At 47.6% G+C, this 22,304-nt stretch overlaps 1 protein-coding gene across 4 annotated transcripts in view; it reads right to left on the reverse strand.

The window, feature by feature from the left end:
• Window positions 1–12,952, reverse strand: part of Meis1 (Meis homeobox 1) — a 142,498-nt gene extending 129,546 nt beyond the window's left edge. For all 4 annotated transcript variants that reach the window (XM_006974826.4, XM_006974829.4, XM_042285585.2 and 1 more), the window contains exons 1-6: window positions 10,803–12,952; window positions 8,707–8,933; window positions 6,779–6,920; window positions 6,174–6,224; window positions 5,344–5,394; window positions 3,844–3,990 (exon numbers count right to left, since the gene is read on the reverse strand). In XM_006974826.4, the coding sequence (XP_006974888.1) occupies window positions 3,844–3,990; window positions 5,344–5,394; window positions 6,174–6,224; window positions 6,779–6,920; window positions 8,707–8,933; window positions 10,803–10,814 (630 nt within the window). In that variant the 5' untranslated portion in view covers window positions 10,815–12,952. The remainder of the gene's footprint in view (window positions 1–3,843; window positions 3,991–5,343; window positions 5,395–6,173; window positions 6,225–6,778; window positions 6,921–8,706; window positions 8,934–10,802) is intronic.
• Window positions 12,953–22,304: the final 9,352 nt, after the last annotated feature.

Below are 22,304 nucleotides of genomic sequence, written 5' to 3' on the forward strand. Positions count from 1 at the left end.
CCTTAGAGGAACCTCTACCACCAGAAAGCTGAAATCTCCTGGAGGGTGACTCTCTATGCCACTCTGGAGTGAGCAAGAGCTTTCAGTCAAGTCTGACTTCAGTTTTAAAACGTTTAACTCAAACTACGCTTCAAAAGGGCATTCTGAACTTCGGAAATAGATGCGACTATCGCAACCAAAGTTACCAGGCCCACTTGGGAACCATTCCCACTAGCTCAGATTAGCCCTGGATCCTCTAGGCCTGGTCGCCAGGCTGCCCAAGCCCGGGGCTGCTGTGATTGCCCTCGCCCCCAGGCTACCCCCACTCCAGGGAGTCTGCTAGCACTTGGCTTTTAACCTGCCGGGCCAGCCAGGCTTTCGTGCCTCTTCTCAGGAAGCCACAGAACTTCTCCCTGGACGTCTAGGGCCAGTCAGGATTAACACGCAACAGGGCGCCCAGCTCTGGCCGCCAGCTCTGGCCCAGGAGCTGTTAAATGCAGATTCAGAGGAGGACCCCCGGAGAGCTGCTGTTGAATAATACTGTAATCCGAAGGCACCATTTCTCAGCGTCCAGCTTTCCCGGTAGGGAGAAGCTGAGCCGCTGCTGCTGATGGCATAGCCTAGGCCTGGCTAATCTCTGCTTTCTTCCGAGACGTGGCCACCCCGCTCCTCTGCCTTAGTCCTTGGATTCAAAACTGCTTCGATTCGGGAATAAAGAGGAACAGATATCCCCGGGAAGGAAGGCGACGGCTCCTTCCGGGAGTACCGCCTCAAGTCCAGCATTTGGGTGGCCACGCCCGGCGCCCCCGGTTCTACCCACGACCCCTAGTCCCCAGCTCCTCCTAGCCTCGGCCCGGAGTCCTTCCTGGCGGGTGGCCTCCCAGCCAAACCCTTGCCCGCACGCCTCCCTTTCAGTCCTCTCCCGGGTCTCAGCCCGTCCCTTTATCTCCTCCTCCGAGGCGGGCAACTCCTGATTCTGCTGCCCGCAACCCCTGGGGGTCGCGAGCGTCTGCGCCCTGCCAGAGCGTGCCGGTCGGGAGAGGGCGCCCCGGAGGCTGGCGACCACTAGGCATGATCAGGGGACCTCCAGATGGCCTCCAAGAGTGGAGAAGACCGAGAACCACCAGGAAGTGGGGGAGAATAGCATTATAGCTTCTAATCTGATAAACAAACAACAAACAAACAAACAACCCTACACTGTTGTAAGGCCTACAACATTACATGACCAAGAGCATTTCCACCGACTTAAATAGATCTCCAGGAAATAGACTGGCATCAAAATCGTTGATCCTAGACCCCGGCGCCCTCCGAGGGGGTAGGGGAAATAAAATAAAATAAACCGTAGTGCCAGCAGACCCTAGAGGCAGAGCGGTTAATGAGCTAACTAGGCCTTCCTGAAGCGTCAAGTCCCCTAGGGCACCCAGTGTCGGGTCCCGAACAAACTGGGCCGCCTTCGTAGACTGGGGGCCGGGCGGGGGGCACTCTTCCAGGCCTGGCCCCCTGAGGCTCCACAACCGGGGTTCAGCATCCCCTGGGGATCCCCCCCCCAAGTCTTCTGAACAAACACTTGGACACCACGGGATGGCTCTGGTGCCTTGACCTTCACCCCTCATCAGCCAGCGGAGGGAAGCCCTGCCCACCGGGCTCCCCAACCGAGCACGCTGCCCTCACCTCCCCAGACCCTTTCCAGGCACACTAGCTCCTGGCTTTTTGGAACTGGATAACATGAAGAGCATACATCCATTGCTGTTCTCAGTCCAACAGAGCTGGGTGTGCTCAAGGGGTCACACGGGCAAGCTCACTCACCACGACCCCACAGCGTCACGAACCCAGACAAACCTACGAAGCCCACATCATAGCAGCATGGACTGCCTGCACAATTCTCCTTTTGTAGGTACGAAGGGAGAATAAAGGGCACGTGTTTACCCGACGCACATCTTAGACTAATGAAACGGGGTGAGGGAAGTTTGCGAAGGCGTAGGGAGAACTCAATGACGTTTTATTAATTCTATATCCTCTACGCTCCCCAAACCCCATAACTTTGGTTCTTTATCTTTGACTTTAATAAAATAATGATTCGTTGAGAAAATGGGGTATAAATCTTCATTTTGGAGGCAATTAAAGTGTTGATTTCATTCATGCCCCTAAGCGGTTCTTGTAATTTGCTCAAATAGCTTTATGTAGCCAGCACTCCGGAGCTTTTCGAATCCCATTTTCTAGTTCGGCTTGTTGGATTACAATTTTTACTCAACAGCAGCTACTAGTGGAATCTGCATTTAGCGGGACTGGCGACTGAGCCCCTCAAGTGGCTGGGAAGCCTGGGGCACTAGGGCGGGGGGGTGGGGGGCGCCGCCTGCAGCTTTCCCACCTCCCTCTGCACACACTGCGGGGGGTCTGTGCGTCCATCTACACCGGCCAGTTTCCAACTCTCCAAACAGGAGTGAGGACCTCTCCTGCTGGCACTTTTAGAGTTCTACGTTGCCATATCACTCGTGGGCAAAGAAGAAATTCAGCACAAATTGTGGAATTGCCGGGGATTATTCAAAGATATTGGGGGCATACTTTAGGATGCCACTAAGAATGAAGTTGAGACAAGACAGCATTGGCCGGCAGTGACCATGATAAAACTTCCAGAGAAAAACCGTGGAGTAGCTGGCCTTTGACTTAACAAAGGCAGGCTGCTGTTTCCCCCAAGAAGCCACACATAAGTCAAGCTCAAGTCGGAAAGGACTCTAGGGTTTTGCTGATGGGGCTGGAGGCAGAGGAGGCCACAGCTTAACTCTCTAGACTGCCGCAATGCTCTCCAGAGCTTTCCAGGACCCTGTTTCATCTCATTCGCTCCTCAGGTTTTCACTTTCATTGCTTTTTTTTTTTTTCTCCCCAACTCATTTAGACCAATCCAGAGACACAGCAACAGGAAAGAGAAACTGGGAGCAAATGGTGGTGCCCCAGTGACAAGAGGGAAATCCACCACCACCCCCAGCTCCAAATAAAAATCATACCCACTTAGCACTGCAGCGGGAAAAGGGGCCTGGAGGAAAGACTGGAGAGGAGGGGGCAAGGCAAAGAGCCGCAGTGGAGAGCAAATGCATGGGCCCCTGCCCTCCACACCCAGGGAGTCGCCAGGGCGTCCTTGACGCTCACCCTGCCAAAAGCTGCCAATGCGGAAAGCCCAGAGCACACACCATCTAGAGGACGAGTGGGAAGGAGGAGGAGAAAAGTCCATATTTATCTGTTTTTCTAACCTCGGCCTGCTTTTATTTTTTTCTATTAAGTACAATAAAATGGGTGAGCTTGCAGGGAATACCACACAAAGCAATGTTCAGTGAGGTCTAGAAGCGTTCGGCCGGGGAAAACTGACAAGACAGGCTAATGAAGCGTGCAGACAGGGAGAAAATAGCCAGCGTTTGCTAGATTTCAAACCCTCACTGTCTTTCTTAGACCACCTATCTTGGATTTATTCCTAATAAAATAAGAAATACGCAGCCCCTACACTTTTCTTTTCTTCAAGATAGAAGGGGGGAAATGCCCACGAACAAAGCCCTACCATCAGAGGTGGCCACTGGCAGTTAACACTCCCATTATTATGGAGGGTAAATAAAATAAAGACAAAAATTAAAAGCGACAAGAAACAGGTCAAGTTTGCAGGCGAAGCTTTTACAAGCTCATCTCTCCAGGTCGAACCCCAGAGCCAGCCTTAATGAAGCAATAATAGCCACATTATTCAAAAATTTTCATTTTGATGGAAATGTATCTAAAAGGGACTTAATCATATGCAAATAATAAAGGAGGTGGTAGTGACCCAGCAAGCAATATGCATACAGATTTTTTTTCTGAGGGATGTTGAAATTGAAAGTCTCATACCTGGTCAGTTAGATTTGCTGATCTTGTCACATCTTCACTGTCTGATTTTGATCCTCCTTCTCTGTCATCTATCACCAAATCGATAGGCATTTTCCCTTTCAAACAGCTAATATACCGGTGGCAGAAATTGTCACATAATTCGTGTACCTACATTATGACAGAAATAAAAAAAATGGAAATATAATCAGGAGTGCATAAACGACATTGACAAGTGCAGTCCAGCCCCCTTGTGAGAGCCAAACTTCCAAATGGGGGAAACACAGGGCAATTGTCCTCTAGAGACCCCCAGACGCATTCAGAATTAGGAATAACTTTCTTTTCTTGCAAAATAGAGATATCCCAGAAAATTGACAGTGACAAGATGATTCACAGGCTACAACATATTCAACACCCATGTTAAATTCATCTGCTCCTGGGGCTGTGGCCATTACAGAGGTGACCTGCATGGGTGACACTTAAGGTAAACTATTTAATTTCATCCAGTTAGTTTACCGTAAAGCTTTCCCCAAAGTTTCTAAGGAAAATGTGTGATACACACCACACACACACACACACACACACACACACACACACACACACCACACATCTGTATTGTGATGAGATAAGACACATGCCTGACAACCCAAACCAAGTTGCCTTTGTCCAATATATATATATATTTCAGCCATAAAAACTTATCTAATTGATTTTTTTTTAAAAAAGTAGTACTCAAAATATTTAGGTCTAAATAAAGCCAACTCTTACAGGCCCCAGGCATCCCTTACATGCAGAACTCACAAGAAATCCCCGGAGTGCTTGCAATTTAAAGTTAGTTTGAATTACAATGCATTAAGTTTTTATTGCTGAGATTTATAGAACAGCTAGCAAAATCATGGTCCCCCACACCCTCTCTTGAGTGTGAAGGTGAGGTGTGTGCTGGATCACAGATTCAAGGATTTGACACAACTCTCAAACCTGCTTTGTGTCTGAGCAAGCTCTGCCATGCCCTCCTCTCCAGGGCTCTGGCCACTTGTCCTTCTCCCAGCCCCTTCTGAGTTTGACCTACCACTGATCTCAAACTGTCTTCAAGAAACTCACTAAAACAGAGCACACACACACACACACACACACACACACACACACACACACAGCAAAGAAGAGAAGTAAGAGAAAAAACCACACACACACACACACACACACACACACACACAGGCATTAACTTGTAAAACAAATTCACTCCGGCATTCTAAGCATGCACTGGGGTGCCTAGCAGTGCAGCGGATACACAAAGCCAGCAAGGTACACGAGGCTAGAGTGTCTGTGATCCCGGTTTTAGTGGCTGAAATTGTAATTAAACTGCAAAGAGAAATGGACGCTAAGATTGGCCTTGACACTAATTACCAGAAAAAAAAGACATTTATGCAAATATCTTGGAAGCCTGAACTGCAGTCCTTCTGAACCCTCCCTTCAGCGCGGTTGGGATGAAAGGGAAGTGGAGGGAAGGGAGAATAAAGAATTTACCTTCTCTAATTCCAACAGATGAAACCTTAATACTTGTATGGCTTGAATCATCTGCAAAGATACAAAAAGAATGAATACTCCATTCCTGGTTTGCAGAAAATTGGCTGTCACAGCTCTAGCATCTCAAGCTCACCCCTTCCCCCCATAAATAGAGTTATTTTGATTTATGGCAATAACACTAAAACTTAATAGCAGCGACTGGGTACCATCTAGAGGTTTATATTTCTTAAGGAGAAAAAATAGCTAAACCAACAACAAAACATCTAAGTGGGGATCATAAACACTCTCCTTCTCCATGGCTTCCCCCCTCCCGAATCTTACTGCCCCCAACCCAATTCAGAGGACCACTGTCTAAGCTTTTCCTATGAAGAAGTTACAGGAAAGTTTTCCCCAAGCAGTGGCTTTGCACTTTGCAAAAATTTTTTCCTGCCTTCTGTCCATGCACCTTTGATGCCAATTGGCTGTCTGGGGGCGGGGGGCTCTGCCCTCACCGTGGCCCTGATGAAGGAGACTCATAAGGCTGGAAGTCCCGCAAGGTTTAAGCATACACGCTGACGGCCAGGCGGGGAGATAAATCCCCAGGCTGATTAGAGCTGTGCGGCCTGGCCATCATAAAAAACAAAAGCCGGCCGGCGTTCCCTAGCCGCTGCTCCTGGGCCATCTCAGATGAGTTTATACCCCAGGATCCAGGCCCCAAACACTTGTCCAAGGACAGAAAAAACGTTTGCAGTCGACTTGCAGCTATGGATAGATTTGTCCGGAAAGCTCAGGGCTGGGGGCTGGAGGTCGTGTGCACAGATAAGGGAGGGGAGTGAGGGGTCAGCTCTTACCAAGTTATCCAGTTCTGGATTAGAAGAGAATAGAGGTTTTTCTGCGCGAATCTAAACACAAGCGGGAAGAAGGGAAAGAAAAAAAATGAAATGAAATTTGGTCGCCTCCCTACTTTCTTGCCCCCATTTACACTGTCAGGGGTAGGATATAACCTCCAAGAGGGACTCGTGACTCAAATTCGTCCCTCACGGAAAACACTTCAGTGTGAACCCAGTAGGCCTGAGACCAGCCCAGAGCGCCCCTGACTTCAGCTAGAGCTCCGCTTCTTATGCGGAACGCTGCTCGCCCGCCACTCCAAAGCAGCCACAGAGCGTGGTGTTCCTGACTTCATTTCCTAGTGAGCTTCTGGACGGTGAGTGAGTGTGGAGATGGGTGATGATCTGCAAACGCACTCACTGGACGAAAATCTCTGGGAGGCAGTAACACGCGTGGCTGAAGGGAGACTATTTTCTGGCTACTTTTGAGAAATTATATCTCTATCTCTCCGTCTCTCTTTGTGTTTGTATGTGTGTGCATGTGTGAGTGCGGGGGAAGGGGGTGGGGAGCGGGATTCTTTTTTTGTTTCTTTTTACTTTTTTTTTTTTTTAACATTTATTTTGCTGACCTGTTTGGCGAACACGGCTATATCTTCATTGAATGACTCTGACGAGCAGACGTCCCCGCCCGCCACCCCCGGCTCGCGGGGGGTACAAGTAGCTAATTCACATTTCTCAAAAATCAGTGCTAAGAGAGGGAAGAGGGGGTGTCTGCAAGAAAATACAACAGTCACAAACAACACAATGATTAGTCCGGAGTCACCAAAAAAAGGCGCCCAAGAGAAACAACCCGAGTATCTCGAGGCAGAGAGACCCTTGGGTGATCTGATCATCCGCTTTTGCCCTTTTGCTCACGCCCGCCCAGGTGACGGCTCACCTCCCCCTTGCTCCTAGGGCTCTGAAGTCGGAGGCCCTGAGCCCCGGACCGTGTCTGCGGATCAGTTCAGCATATCTGGCCGGAGAAATTGGCAACATTTGCTACGAATAAAACCCAAGCGGTTCCAGCAGCCATTTTGAATTAACTTTCGCACCGCGACAAACCCTCGTCCCTCCGCCGCACAAGCAGGACCTGGTGCCCCGGGAAGGCAAGGCGCGCAGGCCGAGGGGTGGGAGAGGGCCAGCCTCGGCCTTCCTCCGAGGCACGGCACAGATCCCTAAGCTCAGGGGATCTCGGTGGCAGGCGCGCAGCAAACTTGAGGCCTCTGTGGCTGCAGGACCGACTGTCACAGGACAGCACCCACCGACCCTTGCCACACAGCCCCCCGAGAAGCAAGGGGTCCTCCAGGGCTCCCCAACCCTGCCCTCCCTTCGCAGACGCTCCCCACAGTCCCACAAAGAAAGTTCCTTCAAATGCTTTTACAGTCAACCCTTCCATTTCGTCCAGAGTGGAGAGTGGTTAAGCGACTAACATCTAAAAGGCCTAGATGTCACTCGCCTCAGCCCATTTAAAAAAAAAAAAAAGACTTTTAATGCTCAAGGAGCCTTTTATTAGCTCTCACAGCCCAGCTGGGAATTTAACAGTTTGGGGTCCTTTTTCAAAGCTTCCTCAAATGTTCTGTCCTGGAGCCTAAACCATTTGCAGAGAGGAGGCTGGGATTTAAGCAAGCCCACCGCACGAGGGACCAGAAACCAGGCAAAAAGATTCCCTCCCTAGCCGAGGGTCAATATTAAATATTTTTCTAAAAGAGGAAAGTGAAATGAAAGTTATTACAAAGTTTAAAAATAAACGTGGGGAGAGTGTCCCCAAAACATCAGCACACAGTAAAGTACAAGTAACTTTCCAAAGGGTTTCTAACGCAGGGTCTAATCGAATGGCCGACGGAACACAGCAAACCCTGGCCAGAAAGTCTCCCGAAGAAGAGCATCCCCCAAGCACTTCTGGCTAAATCCTGAAGGTTTCCCCTTTGAACACAAAGTGCCAAAACGTCTAGAAGTTTCTAAACGTCTGTGTCAATTCAGAGTCCTTGACTTCAGTTGAACAAACTCCTTAAAGCAAGACATGTCCCCCCTTGTCTGACCTGCAGCAGTCCTCCTGACTTCATTGTGCACCAGAAGAACCAGCATACGGTGGCTGAGTAAACTCTGCGAGTCAGAACAATCAATGGCTTAAAAGATTTTCCTTAAACTAAAAGTTTCTTTCCAACACAAAGGCGCCTACACTTTGAAACCCCCAACGCTCTCGAGCTAACTCGAGCGAGCAAGGTCTCAGATCTTCTGACTCGGAGTCTGAGAGGGGATGCCGAATCTTTTAGGCAGCCACACTCCAGCACTGGGACTCCTTGGCGGCCAACGTGGCGGCCAAGCCGGGCGCTGAGCCTGCACCGAGTGCTAATGGAACTGCGGAGGAGGCTTCTCCCCCAGTTTCCATGCAATGTGAATGAAAAGTCGCCAGTTTTTGTACAGTTAATCGAGAGCTCTGACTTTCCGGTTGCAAGGGCTCGAGGAAATGGAGGCAGCATCGCGTCTCAGCTACTTAACTCCTGCCCATGATACCTACCCATAAATGGCATCTTTATCTCTCTTTAAAGCGTCATTGACTGAGGAGCCCATGCTGGGGGCCATGGCGTTGGTATGAGCTGTGTGCGGGTACTGATGCGAGTGCAGAGGAGGCCCGTGGTTCAGGTGGTGGACCGGCTGCATGGACCTGGCCGCATGCGGGTCCCCATACATCGTGGAAGGGATGCCTACTCCATCCATGCCCCCATAATGGGGTAGGTCGTCGTACTGCATGACAAACAGAAGAGAAAAAAAGGGTCAGAGGCCGTGCGGGTAAACGGGAACTGTAGGGCACCGAGCTTATAAAAGGTCAGTCCAGCTGGATCCTTCAACCGAATTCCATGGCCTTACATCTCTAAAGTTTAGCTCCCTATTGTAAAAATTTATTTTAACAGTAAAAATTCTAGAATTCTCAGCGAGAGTCATCTGAGATGAAGGTTCCTGTCCTAACTTGTGTCCATATAGACTAATTCAGAAATCCAAAATCTTTTGGCAAGGAAGGGAGGAAGGAAGAAGGAACGGCAGAGAGGCATTCTCCCGGAGGCGGAAGGTAAAACACGCATGTTTCTGGAGGAGGAAACCGAAAATCACAACAATAAAACGTGCCGGGACAGTGTAGCAGACCCGCCTAGCTTCACAGCCCCTACACTTCAGGGGGATTTTTTTTGTTAAAGTTATGATGGGAATAGTTGTGCCAAGCACGTGAATTCAGAAAGGCTTCTCATTTTATTTCCCTGCCAGCATGGGATTGGGCAGTCCTGCAAGACACAACGTATGCTTTGCTTTCCAAAACAAACTCTGCTAAATTATACAAAACGAACTGGCCCCTTATATATGTACACTGAAGTGTACATAAGGCAGCCTGTGCTGCACTGTGCAGCTGAGCATGGAGCTGGGCAAGGTTCCCTCCGAGTTTAAAGAAAAGCTATACAGGAGGCAACTGAGCTCTATTTTATTTTTTTTACCTTCACAAACTTTCTCCCTAGAGTAGAAGTCAAGGGAAGCAATTGTTACTCATTAGCTTTTAAGCAAATTCAAAAGCAAATACACATCCAAACCCACCTGGGGGGGGCAGGGGGGCTGCTTTCAAATTGATTGTCATTACTGTCTGTGATAAATTCAGCTATTTGAATTTTTCTAATTGTTTTACTCTAGGCAAGTTCTTCTTCTAAGATTTGGAAAGGGTGAGAGAGAGTGAAACGACTTTCAAAGACAGGGGAATTGCCACTTTCATCCTCTTAAAGCCAGAGGTGTGAAGAGAGTTTGAAGAATGCTGACATTTGCCTGAACCAAGAGAATAAAGAAAAATGTGTCAGCTAGTAACTTTCTTTTCCAAAAAGGGCTTTGAGGGCCAGGACACAAATTATGCAAGGAAGCCTTTCTGTAGACCCCTTTCTTTTAGGAAGCCACCTCAGCTGGGTCGTCATTGTCTCAGTTTACTTTCAAGGCATTTCCATTCAAATAGGAATATTGGGCAAATTAGTATTGCATTTTAAAAGTGAGTAGCTGTGTGTTTAATATCCAATTAGTACAGGGTTTATCTAAGAAAAAATCTGCAAATTTATTATCTTGCATAAAAATCCATGCAAATTAAAATTACTTTTAAAACATGAATGATTTTCCAACAAAAAATTCTCTGTACTACAACAGTTACCTATCTAAAAATACTACTTACTTCTACTGATATTAAAGATGGGCATAATCGATAATATAGCAGAAGTTCCCAGCTGTTTATTTTAATTAAACATAGCTTTAAACTTTTGGTCTCTAAATGCTCAAATTATAGCATTGGGTATGTAGCCTTTTCCCCCTTCTCTTTCTTCTTTTCTTTTAAAACAGGTGACTCCTTGAGCTTGTATTTTTATTTATATAGCTGTTGGTTAGGAATCTATACAACTTGATCACTTGAATTAGCAATCATAGAATTAACATGCATAAAGCTACAAATGCATTAAGTAAACCTGTCGATTTAGGCCGCGGCTTTAGGAGCCTCATTCAAAAAGAGAGAAAGAAAAGAGGAAACTTAGCAGCAGTGTCTTTCAGCCACGTTTCAATTTAATCTCACATTTGAGTTCCACAATTGTTTTTAATACGTACCCTTTGCGCCATCGGCCTCTCTGGCTTCCCTTCCTACTCAACTTCTAATATATCCTCTTTAAGGCCAGTGTGAAAAGAAACAAATATGCAGACTCCCTCGGAAAAAAAAATGAAGCACGGAAAAAAAGAAAAGAAAGAAATAAAATCCCTTTGCGTCTCCAGCAATGTGAGTTACTGGTCCCAGATCTTCGGTCTACCGGACCTGAAGCAAGGCGCCCGCGTCGCTGAGCATAAAAGCGCTCCGGTTCCAAGACAGCAGCGGGAGGAAAAAAAAACCAAAAAGCAGATCTTCTCCCCCCCCCAAAAAAAAATCAGTTAAAAAAAAAAAAAAGAGCGCCCCTCAGACCCAACTACCAAATCTCATGGCTTTCTGCCACTCCAGCTGTCAATCACAGGCGAGGTTGTCAACGTGGTGAATGAATGATCATCCGCTCTGTCTTCTTCTGGTCAGAACACCTCAAATGTTAATATTCAAATGCACAAAGCCCTAGCGCCCGCTTCCCTTGAATCAGTCCTAATTCCTAATCAGTTTCTCTCTTCTCTCGCTCTCTTTCTCTTTCTCTCTCCCTCTTTGCAACTGCAGCACTGGAGGGAGATTAGAGAGGAGGGTTAAAAAAATGTCTGTCTGAGTTTGTCTTAAAGGAGCCACGATCGATGCTGCCCGCTTGCAGTCGCCGTGCGTGTGTAAAGTGTGTGTTGCACAGGCGGAGAGGTGGATTCCGACCAGAATGCTAGAACCCGGAAGTAGTGGTGGCCATAACAGGTCGCGTCTTACACAATGCATTGGGCTGCAGCAAGTAGGCTCCTCGGCAGGGGTGGGTGCGCGAAGCGAGCTCTGGCCGCACTGGAGAGGCAGAAAGGCGCTCCATGAATTCGCACGCCCAGGCACTAACACCACACACCCAGGGCACATGCACACGGATGCAGGCTGCAGCTCCGGACCGCCGGCTTTACGTCCCGTGTTCTTTTCACTCCTTCGCCTTCCAGCCTCTCTTCCCAAACTGGACTCTTGAAATAAATTGGGAATAAACGCAGGGCAGGCAAATGCCGGAGTTATTTCTCTCAGAGCTCCGCTCATGAAAGACTTCAAGACTTTCCTCGAAATTATTGGGGTCTGCCAGTATTTTCCGGGGTCGGGGGGGTGATGCCAAACGTACTGGATTCTCTGCTAGACTCCCCAAGGAGAAAAGTCAAAGCCAGAGCAAGAAGAGGCGCTGGAGCTGGCTTGGGAAAGGTTCAGCTTAGGAGTCCCGAGAACGTGGGGTGGCGGTCGCCTGGGCGTTCTGCAGACCCAGCTTAGAGTTTTTTGTTTTGAGATTTTTTTTTCCCCCCGCTGTCAGAAGTGGACGCGCGGCCGGAGGAAAGGAAATGCTTGCATTTTGTCACTCTGAGTCCGGACGCCCCCACCTCCTCTGCCTGGCAGCCCTCAGCCCCAGCGCGAAGTGAGGGAGGAAGGGAGGGAACAATGAGCCGAGCGCGGGGACTGTGCCCCCGGCGCTTGTTTACAAACACCGAGCTATTTATGACCGCCGGAGAGCGAAACTCAACCCAGGCAAGAGCAGCCAGACCCCGCGGACCGCCGGGGCCTGGGAGCCGCGGGACCGGGGGGCTCTTTCTCGGTCGCGCTGTCGCCGAGGCAGCTGCGTGCTCGGGGCGCGGCGCGGCTGCAGAGCTCGGCTGAGCTGCGGCCGGGGATGCCTTTGTCTGGGCGACGCCACCGGGGTTCCAGCCTCGGCCTTGCCTTGGCCTGGAAGGGTTGCGCACCCCAGCTCCTTCAGAGGCGACGCACGGCGCCGGCCTCCCAGACCTCCATCCCTCTGCTTTTCTATCTCCGACCCAGCCCCGCGAAAACTCCCAGTTCCAGAGAAAAAGAAATCCACTTCGGAAGCTAAGATTTCAGACAAAAGCTGACCCTGCCCACAACTTGAAGTCTCCAACCAGCCGCTGGTTTTTAACTTTCTCCCTTGAAATACCACACCCCGGACTTAAATTTTTTTTTTTTTTTAAGTCTTTTTATTCTCACTCTGCGCTTGACCTCAGTTATTCTATTTAGTGGGGTTATTTTACTCTTTGTGGTTCTGTGCCCGGCTCTCATCGGCTTAGATAGCAGCTGGAAACCTCACATCCCAGGCAGGGCTCTCAGCTCGCTGGGCTCGGAGAGGATTCCCCCCCCCCCCCCACAAGCTGAAACCTCGCAGAAAACTCCCCCTGCGGTCGACTGGAAAATGAGCTCACCCAAATCTCGGTAGGCAGCCGTGGAGAGGGCTCCGCCAATCGGAAGGCGTCCCCGCCCAAGCGGCCGCGCATTGGCTGCGGGGAAAATCAATTATCAAATAATCGATCAGCAGGGAGCTTCGATCTGCTGGGAATGCAAACTGCCATTCCGGATTCCCGCCCTGAAGGTGGCCAAAAGGCTCACTCCCTCAAAGCAGCCGGCCCGCGCTCCCACCGCCCCCACCCCCATCCCATCGCCAGCTGCGGACCGAACCCTCACTCCAGGGGCGGGGGGCGGTTATGCGGAGAGTTCTGAGAAAGATTAGGGGGCTCCCTTCACGCGGAGATTGTTTGGAAAAGGTTAGCATCTCTGAAACGTACTGGAGCCAACTCCTAGGCTCCAAGTCAAAGACTTGTTACCAGTCTCCAGGCAGGACTCAAGTTTCTATTGAGTGGCCTTCTATGGAACGGGAGACACAGGGTGGTCACTAGAACCTCGAGCTGGAATCAGGTTCCATCGAGCGCTGGAGCCTCCTAGGCAACAGCCACGGTTCTTTCAGCACTCTGCACAAGTCAACGCCGGGCTGGTTCACTCCAGCAGCCGTGCGTGTCGGTTAAGCCTGGCAGACCAGGCTTGCGGGCCTCCAGCACAGCACCCCGCCCCCAACAACGAACACCTGAAGGGCTGACATATGTTCACCCCAAACCTTCAATGGGCTTTGCCTTGAAAGAGATCTGACTGCTTAAAACAATAAAAGGCCCCCACGATCCCTTATCGTGTGCCTCTGTGTCTTCTTTCTGTCTCTCTTATTTTTTTTGTTTCGACACTCAAGTTTGAAGATCTTTTCCTTTTTCTCATTATATTCTTGTGCACTGTTTTCTTGCACAAATGCCCCGATGTATCATTTGGAAGGTTAATGCAGGCTTGTGCGTCCAAACCAGGCATGGAAAAGCCAGGTGAATTGCCTCCCGGTCTCGGGAAACAGACTTTTCCGAAGTTTTGGGAATCTGAGCTGGCTGGGCCACGCAGCACACTTTCCTGAAAGAAGTATAGAACCGACTGAGCTGGGCAGACACCCTGAGAGCTCTTCCCCAACTCCAGACCAATGCCGCTGGCACCTGAGTGGCGGTCCACCACTGCTGGGTCCCGCCGGGTGAGAGTGTCATCAGCCCAGGAGGCCTGCGGGGCACCAGCACAACTCCCAGGGGGGTCAAGAGGGAATTGGGATGGACCTTTAAACCAGACTCCACCTTGAGCACGTCTGAGTTATAATTCTTAAACGAATCGCCAGGGCAATCGTCTAAATATAATTTAGCTAGGAGAAATTTACTGTAAAATACACGTAGATGACTTGGTCTGTAAGAGCCCAAGGGAGTCTCAGGCCAACTTAAGTAATGGGCTTAGAGTTTCCCTAACTCTGCGTGAAGGTTTTCAAGTTTGGACAAGGTCAGTTTTAATAAACTACAGATTTTTTGAGAATAGGATTTATTTGGGGTTCTTGCTTTTCAGTCAGTTCTTTTGCTTAGCAGTCCAAGTGGCAAAGGAACGTCCAGGTAAGAAACTTTTCATCGAGGCACAATCTTCAAAGTAAGGGCAAGGCTGTGGGGTTTTACCAGGGATGTGTCAGGTTACCTTAAAATATACTTTAATTACCTACCCACAGGTTTTCCTTTAAAGACTAGGATAGTTTGAACTTGTGAGCTTAAAATAAAGCCCTGTTAGTTTTGAAAACTTTCCATTTATGAATGTGCAGCTGACCTAGAGCTACTCCCAGGCCTCCGTAGACGACTTCTGAACAGTTGAGCGACTGAAACACTTTTACAGTGTAATTACAGTAGTATGAATTGTTTGCCCAAACCTCATTCTGGATAAGGATTTTACAATTAGCAAACAGTTATTACAGTTGGGCTTGCTGGGAGAAATTGCATACGTATAGAATTGCAATATAGTAGCCATAAAAAAAAATCTAGCAAGGCAGCAATTAATCATCTATTAAAAGGAGAGGTGAGGAGGCAATTCGAGATATCTCGGCAAGTTACATAAATTACTGTGACGTGTGTGCTGTTCTGGGATGTACCTACCCTAAGCTTATTTACAATGTTTCCTTTTTAAAGACAATAAATAGCATTTTGATTTTGGCAAAAACCCTCCTGTTCAGCTCTCCCTGCTGGCCCTACTTTTGAAGATGCAGAACTTTTATTTTCTATTTTCCCTTCCTGGCTCCCAGGGTCTTCCCAAAGTTAGAGTTCAGGGACTAAGAAAGGGGCGTGCTGAGCCCCTGGCCCCCTTGTTTATCATCTACCCCACGGGGAGGCCTCTACAGCAGGCAGTGTTCCTCTGGGCTGCGGGTAGTCTCAGAGAATTTCCTCCAACTTTCTGTTCTGTGAGGAGCTCTGCTAAGTTCATATCCTGAACTGGGCTTTTGTTTCAAAAGTTCACACCGATGAGTCAGATCCCAAACTCTTCAAAATTAAAGAGGCACCTCGGAAGGTAAAATGTGTGTGTATTTGCCAGCCCAACACAAATAAAGCCCTGGTAATCAATGGAGTTTGGCGGCTGTGTTCACAAAATGATAAGGCTTTATCATCTGGCACCTCACGGTAAGATGCCTGTTAAAATGTTGTGGTTCTCTTGAGGTTCTCCTGGAGTGTGTGAGCTTGGGATTTGTACTTCAAGAAAAACACTATCAGTCCTCTGCCCTCCAAACAGCACCCTACATTAGCATTTGCATTAAAAAAAAAAAAAAACAGAAATGGGGGTAGTTTAAAGAAAATGGATTTGAAATCTAGTGGAGATAATAGAGGAATGCTGGAGATAAGAGCCTGGATGCGATATGAGAACAGTACCAAGAGTTTAAAGCTAATGGATGACTGTGAGAAAACTGAAATAAACTATTTAGACGGCTATTAAAGGGAGAAACCAGGTTAGGTGATAGGAAAGGGGGATAAGGGGGGGGGATCAGGAAGGGACGTTAATCAAGTGTCCCAAAGCAATCCAGGCCACAAGGGCTGGAAGAATTGTTTACTACATTTTGCTTCAGAAAACAAAGACTGTCTGGGTCCAGTTCAGAAGTCAATGAGAGGTCAGCTTGGGCCCTCTGACCATCACAGGGAAAATGCCTGACTCACTATCTTCTGACTGCCTAACAAAAGTCCAGGGAAAAGAAATGTTGGGAGTCGGCTGCTTGCCTAGTTCTCTATTTCAAATCATTAAAATGCTTTGGTCTCTAGAGAGGGGAAAACTACACTGGTTAACATAATTACCAGCTCTGACATTTTCAGAACTTATAGAGGTCTTTTATTAATTAAATAGAGGGCTTAATAAAATATTCCTAATAAAATTTATGGTTGTCTTAAAACTTTCTAAACAGTGCTATAAATTCTTAATAAAATTAACTGGGAAATGAGTTATTAGCCTACACTTTGCCTTCCCCCAAACTTCAACAGGCTCTGCAGAATGGAAAGAAATAGAGGTCTTTTAAAATATAAATATTAGCCAAAGCTATACATTGCACTAGAGAAGAGGTCTTAACTATTATTTCTAATGGGCTTAGCCTTCAAAGCCTCACCTCCCCAAGGCTGCATACAAAACTTCAGGAGAATTTCTCTCCTTTACAGCATGCTATATATACATGTGTATACAAACTCTTAAAATGCAATGCTCAATGTTTGAGGCTGAGCTGTGTTTTGAATATAATAAAGAACATAACATATATTCTAATAATGAAATTTTGAAGGCCCAGGGCAAATAATTACCCATTAGAAGCTAAGCAAAATTGAAGTGTCTCGTTTTTTTTTTAATTTTGATCTTTCAACTTAATTTCCTTAAGAGTAGCTTTCAATTAATAAAATCTTCAGTAATCTCTCTCTCTCTCTCTCTCTCTCTCTCTCTCTCTCTCTCTCCCTCTCTCTCTCTCTTCCTTTTAACTATTAATGTATTTTCTGAAGGAAATACATTTGCTGTGCAGATACACAAAAATGCTTTCATCTCACTCTGTCTCAAAGTTTTGCGAAGTTATTTTTAGTTTTGAGATAGTTCTCTGCTGTACAGATCCAATGTTGGCTGATTGTTTAAAAGAACAGGCCACTGGCATTCACTCCAAATATAACCAAACCACCTTGTCTTGTTCAGTATTTAAAGGCTTGATCTTTTGTGCCGTCTACTGGACAATGGAAAAACTGCAGCCCTGTTTACTTGAAACTTTTCCCTGTCCAGTCTTTGGTGAAGGTGGGGGTGGGGAGAGGGATGTGTGTGTTGGGTGGGTAGGGTGAGGTCTGATACTAGTAACCACAAGAGAAGATCACAGGACGTGGGACTCACTGGAAAGGTATCATAGTCGAATCATCTTTTTCAAACCAAAGGATGTCAAGTATAGGTGCATCCAAACTACTTGACTAATGCACAAGACTAATTCCAACACTTAACTCTCATTCCCGACCCACCTCCCTTCTCAGTCAATGTGGGAAAAGCCATAACTGATGTGACAGGCTCAACCTCTCTGAAAATAAAGTTGTGGGTGGTTGCTTGGCACCGAGTGTGGATTTCCTTGACAGTTGAGTTAAAAGGTAGCTGCTACCTGGATAATGCAGGATGGACATATTAATGCTTGGCATTCAGAATATAATATTACTCAGGAATCAAAAAAGTCACTTTTAGAAGAGCTAGGATGAAACCGGTAATGAGAAAAACTGTGTGCACATCCCTTTGATGACTCCCAAAGCAAATGTTTAGTGTTATCAGGGAGAAAGGTCACTGGATAAAAGTCAGATACCTTCACACAGCAGGGGCTGCTTCTGTTCTTAAACATTAAAAGCATTATATAGGTTTTATTCGATTTAAGACTATGCAGGGAGCCCTAGCACTGTGGAAACTTTGGGGTAGGCCACCATGCATGCAGCTAATTTTGACCTCCAACATTGACTTAGTTTCTGAAGGAATCACAATGATCATATTGAAGTAATTTTGTGACTTAAAAAGCCCAATACTCTTCCTATCGATGGGGAAGTCAAATGGGTTTTGATGAAAGAGCCACAAAACCTCGGTACCAGGGCTCTTCAAATTGTTCACTTGCTTCTCTGAAACCAAGCCAGGAGCATGTGACAAGGTACCAGCGACAACTTCAAAAGGAAAATAACTAACTTTTTTTTTTTTTTTTTTTTTAGACAGGGTTTCTCATTGTAGCCCTGGCTGTCCTGGAACTGGCTCTGTAGACCAGGCTGGCCTCGAACCCACAGAGATCCGCCTGCCTCTGCCTCCTGAGTGCTGGGATTAAAGGCATGTGACATCATGTTCAGCTCTAAAAACTTTTAAAGAAAACATAATAGTGAAAAGGAAGGGCAAAATATTTTATTGATACATAAATATATGTCAATGACACCTTTACAGCGTGCGTTTTGATGTGGCACTGTGTCAGAGTGACTTTTAAGCATGAAGGTTGTTGGACAGTCAGGACTGACACTAACCTCCCTAAGCATGGACACTGCTTGTATGGGTGGTTTTAGTTCTGTGTTGGTAGTGGGGTTTTTAAAACCTCCAACCATAAATGGTTATTATTTTACAAACTATATAACTCATATTTTAAAAATAAAATCCTACTTGTAATAGCTGGGAAACCTAGAAAATTTTTTTCCAAGAAGTAATCACAAGTGAACTCAAGCCTGATCTATTCTACACTAATAGTGGAATTACTGAGTGCTGGGAGATGTCTGGCAGGCCCGCTAAGCAGCCAGCAATTGCAAACATTTACCTTTGAAGCAACTGGATGAGGCTGATCGCTCATGCTTAGCATCCATGTTACAGAGAATGAAAGGACACATTTTGTGCGAACCTTCGGGGAAAAAAGAAAGAAAGGGAGAAAGAAAGAAAGAAAGAAAGAAAGAAAGAAAGAAAGAAAGAAAGAAAGAAAGAAAGAAAGAAAGAAAGAAAGAAAGAAAGAAAGAAAGAAAGAAAGAAAGAAAGAAAGAAAGGCTACTGGTTATTGAAAAATAAATATTTTAACATTTCATTGAGTTGTCTAATGAATAAGAAAAACATTGAAGGCTCCCTGCAGATCAGAGAGAATGCTAACAGCGCGGAAAAACACCAGGAGAAAAGAACAAGAAACTAAAGGACGCCTGCTGAGCAGTTACTCATTTGTGACTATTTGGAAACTTTTCTGTGCCTTTATTTAAAAAAGAAAAATAAATACCATCTTTCCTTGTCTTAAAAAAAAAAATAGCTCAGACTACGGTTATGCTTGCTGGAAAATGACACTTTTCTGAAAAACTTCTGCCAGGTAGGGTCAGTTTGAATACCGGAGGAATAGCCTACAACCTTGCAGGCTCCCCTTCTTGGAGGTCCCAAAGGATAATTTCACTCGCTGGCACTTCCTTGGCCACTTCCGGGAATGTGAGGTGGGGGCAGTCACCGCATATCCCTCCGCCTGTGCGGGTGCGTGTGGCCATCCCCTGCCTGCACCCTGGGAAAGCGCGCTCCCTGGGTCCGGTAGGGTGCCGCAGGCCGTGGGCTTGCAGCCACAGGGGCTGGGAGTCTGCTCATACTGGGCTGGGCGCAAGGTAGTTCTGAGATAAAGCTTCCTTTGGGGAGAGGACGAGTGGCCCGAAGAGATGGAAAAGTCCCTTTGCAGGTAGCTGCCTGCCATCCTGTAGGGGTTCGCCCCGGCCTCTGCGGGAAGGAGAGGATCGCGCCTAGAGGCTGCGTGTAGCCGACCCGGGAACAGGGTGCGCGACTCCGGCTTCTGTCTTCCGCTGCTCGAGACTGGGCGTCCGAGGGCGCCTTTCTTCCCAGCGGGACTGGAGGATTCCTGAGCTCTCGGCCACGGTCTGATTCTAGAAGCTTCTCTCCTCGCTTCTATTCCTGGACAGTCCTTCCTTCGAGGCATCACTCGGGCGAGCAGTCGGTCCTGTAGGTCATGTGCTTGGCGATCAGAAACGCAGACGCTGGGACCCTGTGCCTTGTGCCGCGGCCCCCTGGGAGGAAGGGGCTGCACGAGCCGAAGTTAGGGTTTCAGGTGCTCAGATGAGTCGCGCGGAGACCCATGCGTGTCCTTGTCCCGGCTTCCTGCCGCCGCGAATGGACGCGGAGATGCCACCGGGACACGGGCTCCGATTGCAGCAGAGCGGGCAGGAAGAAGGGCCGCAGGGAGCGGCGGAGCCGGGGGAGCAAGGGCGGGGACAGGCGCAGTAGGAGCCGGGACCCGGAGACCCAGAGGGGCTCCAGGGACTCAGAACTGCGAGAAAGCTGCAGTCAAATCAGTTCTCAGCGGGGCTTGCCCGGGGATGCTGCCAAAGGCGGGATCCTTGTCCCCTTCAGCTCCAGATCCGGGTCAGACTTGCACCATCCACCTTCCGAAATAGCTGGGCAAAGCTGTCTGCGTTTCCATGTTCACATTTACAGACAGAAATCCCCTTGGGGAGAAGAAGCAAAAGAAAGTCTGTAGGAAGGGCAGGGGGCGACTAATACTGAGGGCCAAGCAAACACTTTAGGGGGAAAGCATCGCCCTTATCAAGGCAATGAAAAAGCACTGCCCTAGTGAGTTGTGTGAGTGAGGCCCCCCCCTTTCCTAGCCTGTTCCCCCAAGCTAAGTCCTTCAGGGCTCAGGTGTCAGGGTGCTTATTAGCCCATTTCGCAGATGCACAAGCTGAGATCCCGAAAGGTTAAGTGACATACAATTTCTTTTCTGAGTGCTCAATGTTCTTTAAAACAACAACAACAACAACAACAACAACAAATCACCTTTTCCCCCAGGTCTTGGAAAACAAAAAATCACAACTGCACCAGCAATCTTTACTCTTCTTTCCTAAGAATAGTGGGTGTGTGCTTGTCGGCTACCAGGGTGTATGGCGGTGGAGAGTAGGTGTACTACCTTGTGTAGCCGGTTGATGACGCCATCATTGGGCTACTTTCTGTGAGCCAGGAACCTCCTAAGCTGCGGAGGACCCAGGGGCAGAGTGGTCAAGATAGGAAGAGATGAAGTAGAGCTTGTATTTGACAGTGACGTGGGACTCTCCCAGGACTGGACCCTTTCTACAGCACCCCCATCCCCAAACAGCAACCAAAACAAACAAACAAACAAACAAACAAACAAACAAACAAAAAAACCCGAGACCACCATCAGGCTTCTCCACTGGCTTCCTGGGCTCCCACTTAACCAGTTCCCTTGGGCTGGGGAAGAAAAGGGTCTGGAGGTTTTGGGTGGATTCACCACGAAGACTGACTCTAAGGCCAGCTGGCTGAGGTCCCAGAGCAGGGACACTCAAGGTATTATTTACTCTGGCACTGCAGATCTAGCCCTACGCCCGTTAGCAGCTTATCTTTAAGGACTCAAAAATGAACACCATAGATTCCAAACAGGCATAATATCTCATTGAGAGGTTGAGGTCTAAAGTCACAAAACAATGTATTCTACTTCTCTGAACCCCACTGGCCATCAGAGTGACCCTAACCCTGTGCAAGGGAGGCCAGTATGCATAGTGAGTGTGGCATTGCTACTGCTAAAACCTTCGTTTTTTAACAAAACAAATCTTTTATTTCCATTTTCTCTCCACATCTTGTTTATCTTTAGCCTTTTAGTTTAAGGTTTTGGTTGCCTTGTATTTTGTCTTGGGTGCTTGATAGAGAAAACTTGCAGGCACACGCATCTATGGTCTTACATTTTGCCATTTCTTACAAACCTATGCTGTTTACTATTTTGTTTTCTGTTTTTTTTTTTTTTTTTTTTTTTTGGTTTTTTCGAGACAGGGTTTCTCTGCGTAGCTTTGCGCCTTTCCTGGAACTCACTTGGTAGCCCAGGCTGGCCTCGAACTCGCAGAGATCCGCCTGCCTCTGCCTCCCGAGTGCTGGGATTAAAGGCGTGCGCCACCACCGCCCGGCTTGTTTTTTTTTCTCTACTTGTGGAATAGTAACAAAAACATAGTTTAACACTGTGTGTGTGTGTGGGGGGGGGAACTTCAGTACAAACAGCTCTGAAGACAGTGTGTTTCTTTCTTTCTTTCTTTCTTTCTTTCTTTCTTTCTTTCTTTCTTTCTTTCTTTCTTTCTTTCTTTCTTTCTTTCTTTCTTTCTTTTTGGTTTTTCAAGACAGGGTTTCTCTGTGTAGCTTTGCGCCTTTCCTGGAACTCACTTGGTAGCCCAGGCTGGCCTCGAACTCACAGAGATCCGCCTGCCTCTGCCTCCCAAGTGCTGGGATTAAAGGAGTGTGCCACCACCGCCCGGCTAGATTTTTTTTGTGTGTGTGTTGCTTTCTTAGATACTAGTCAATTCACATTTCTTGAAAGTCCCGTGAGGAAC

The sequence above is a fragment of the Peromyscus maniculatus genome, chromosome 10 (assembly GCF_049852395.1).
Source record: "Peromyscus maniculatus bairdii isolate BWxNUB_F1_BW_parent chromosome 10, HU_Pman_BW_mat_3.1, whole genome shotgun sequence".
NCBI lineage: Eukaryota > Metazoa > Chordata > Mammalia > Rodentia > Cricetidae > Peromyscus > Peromyscus maniculatus.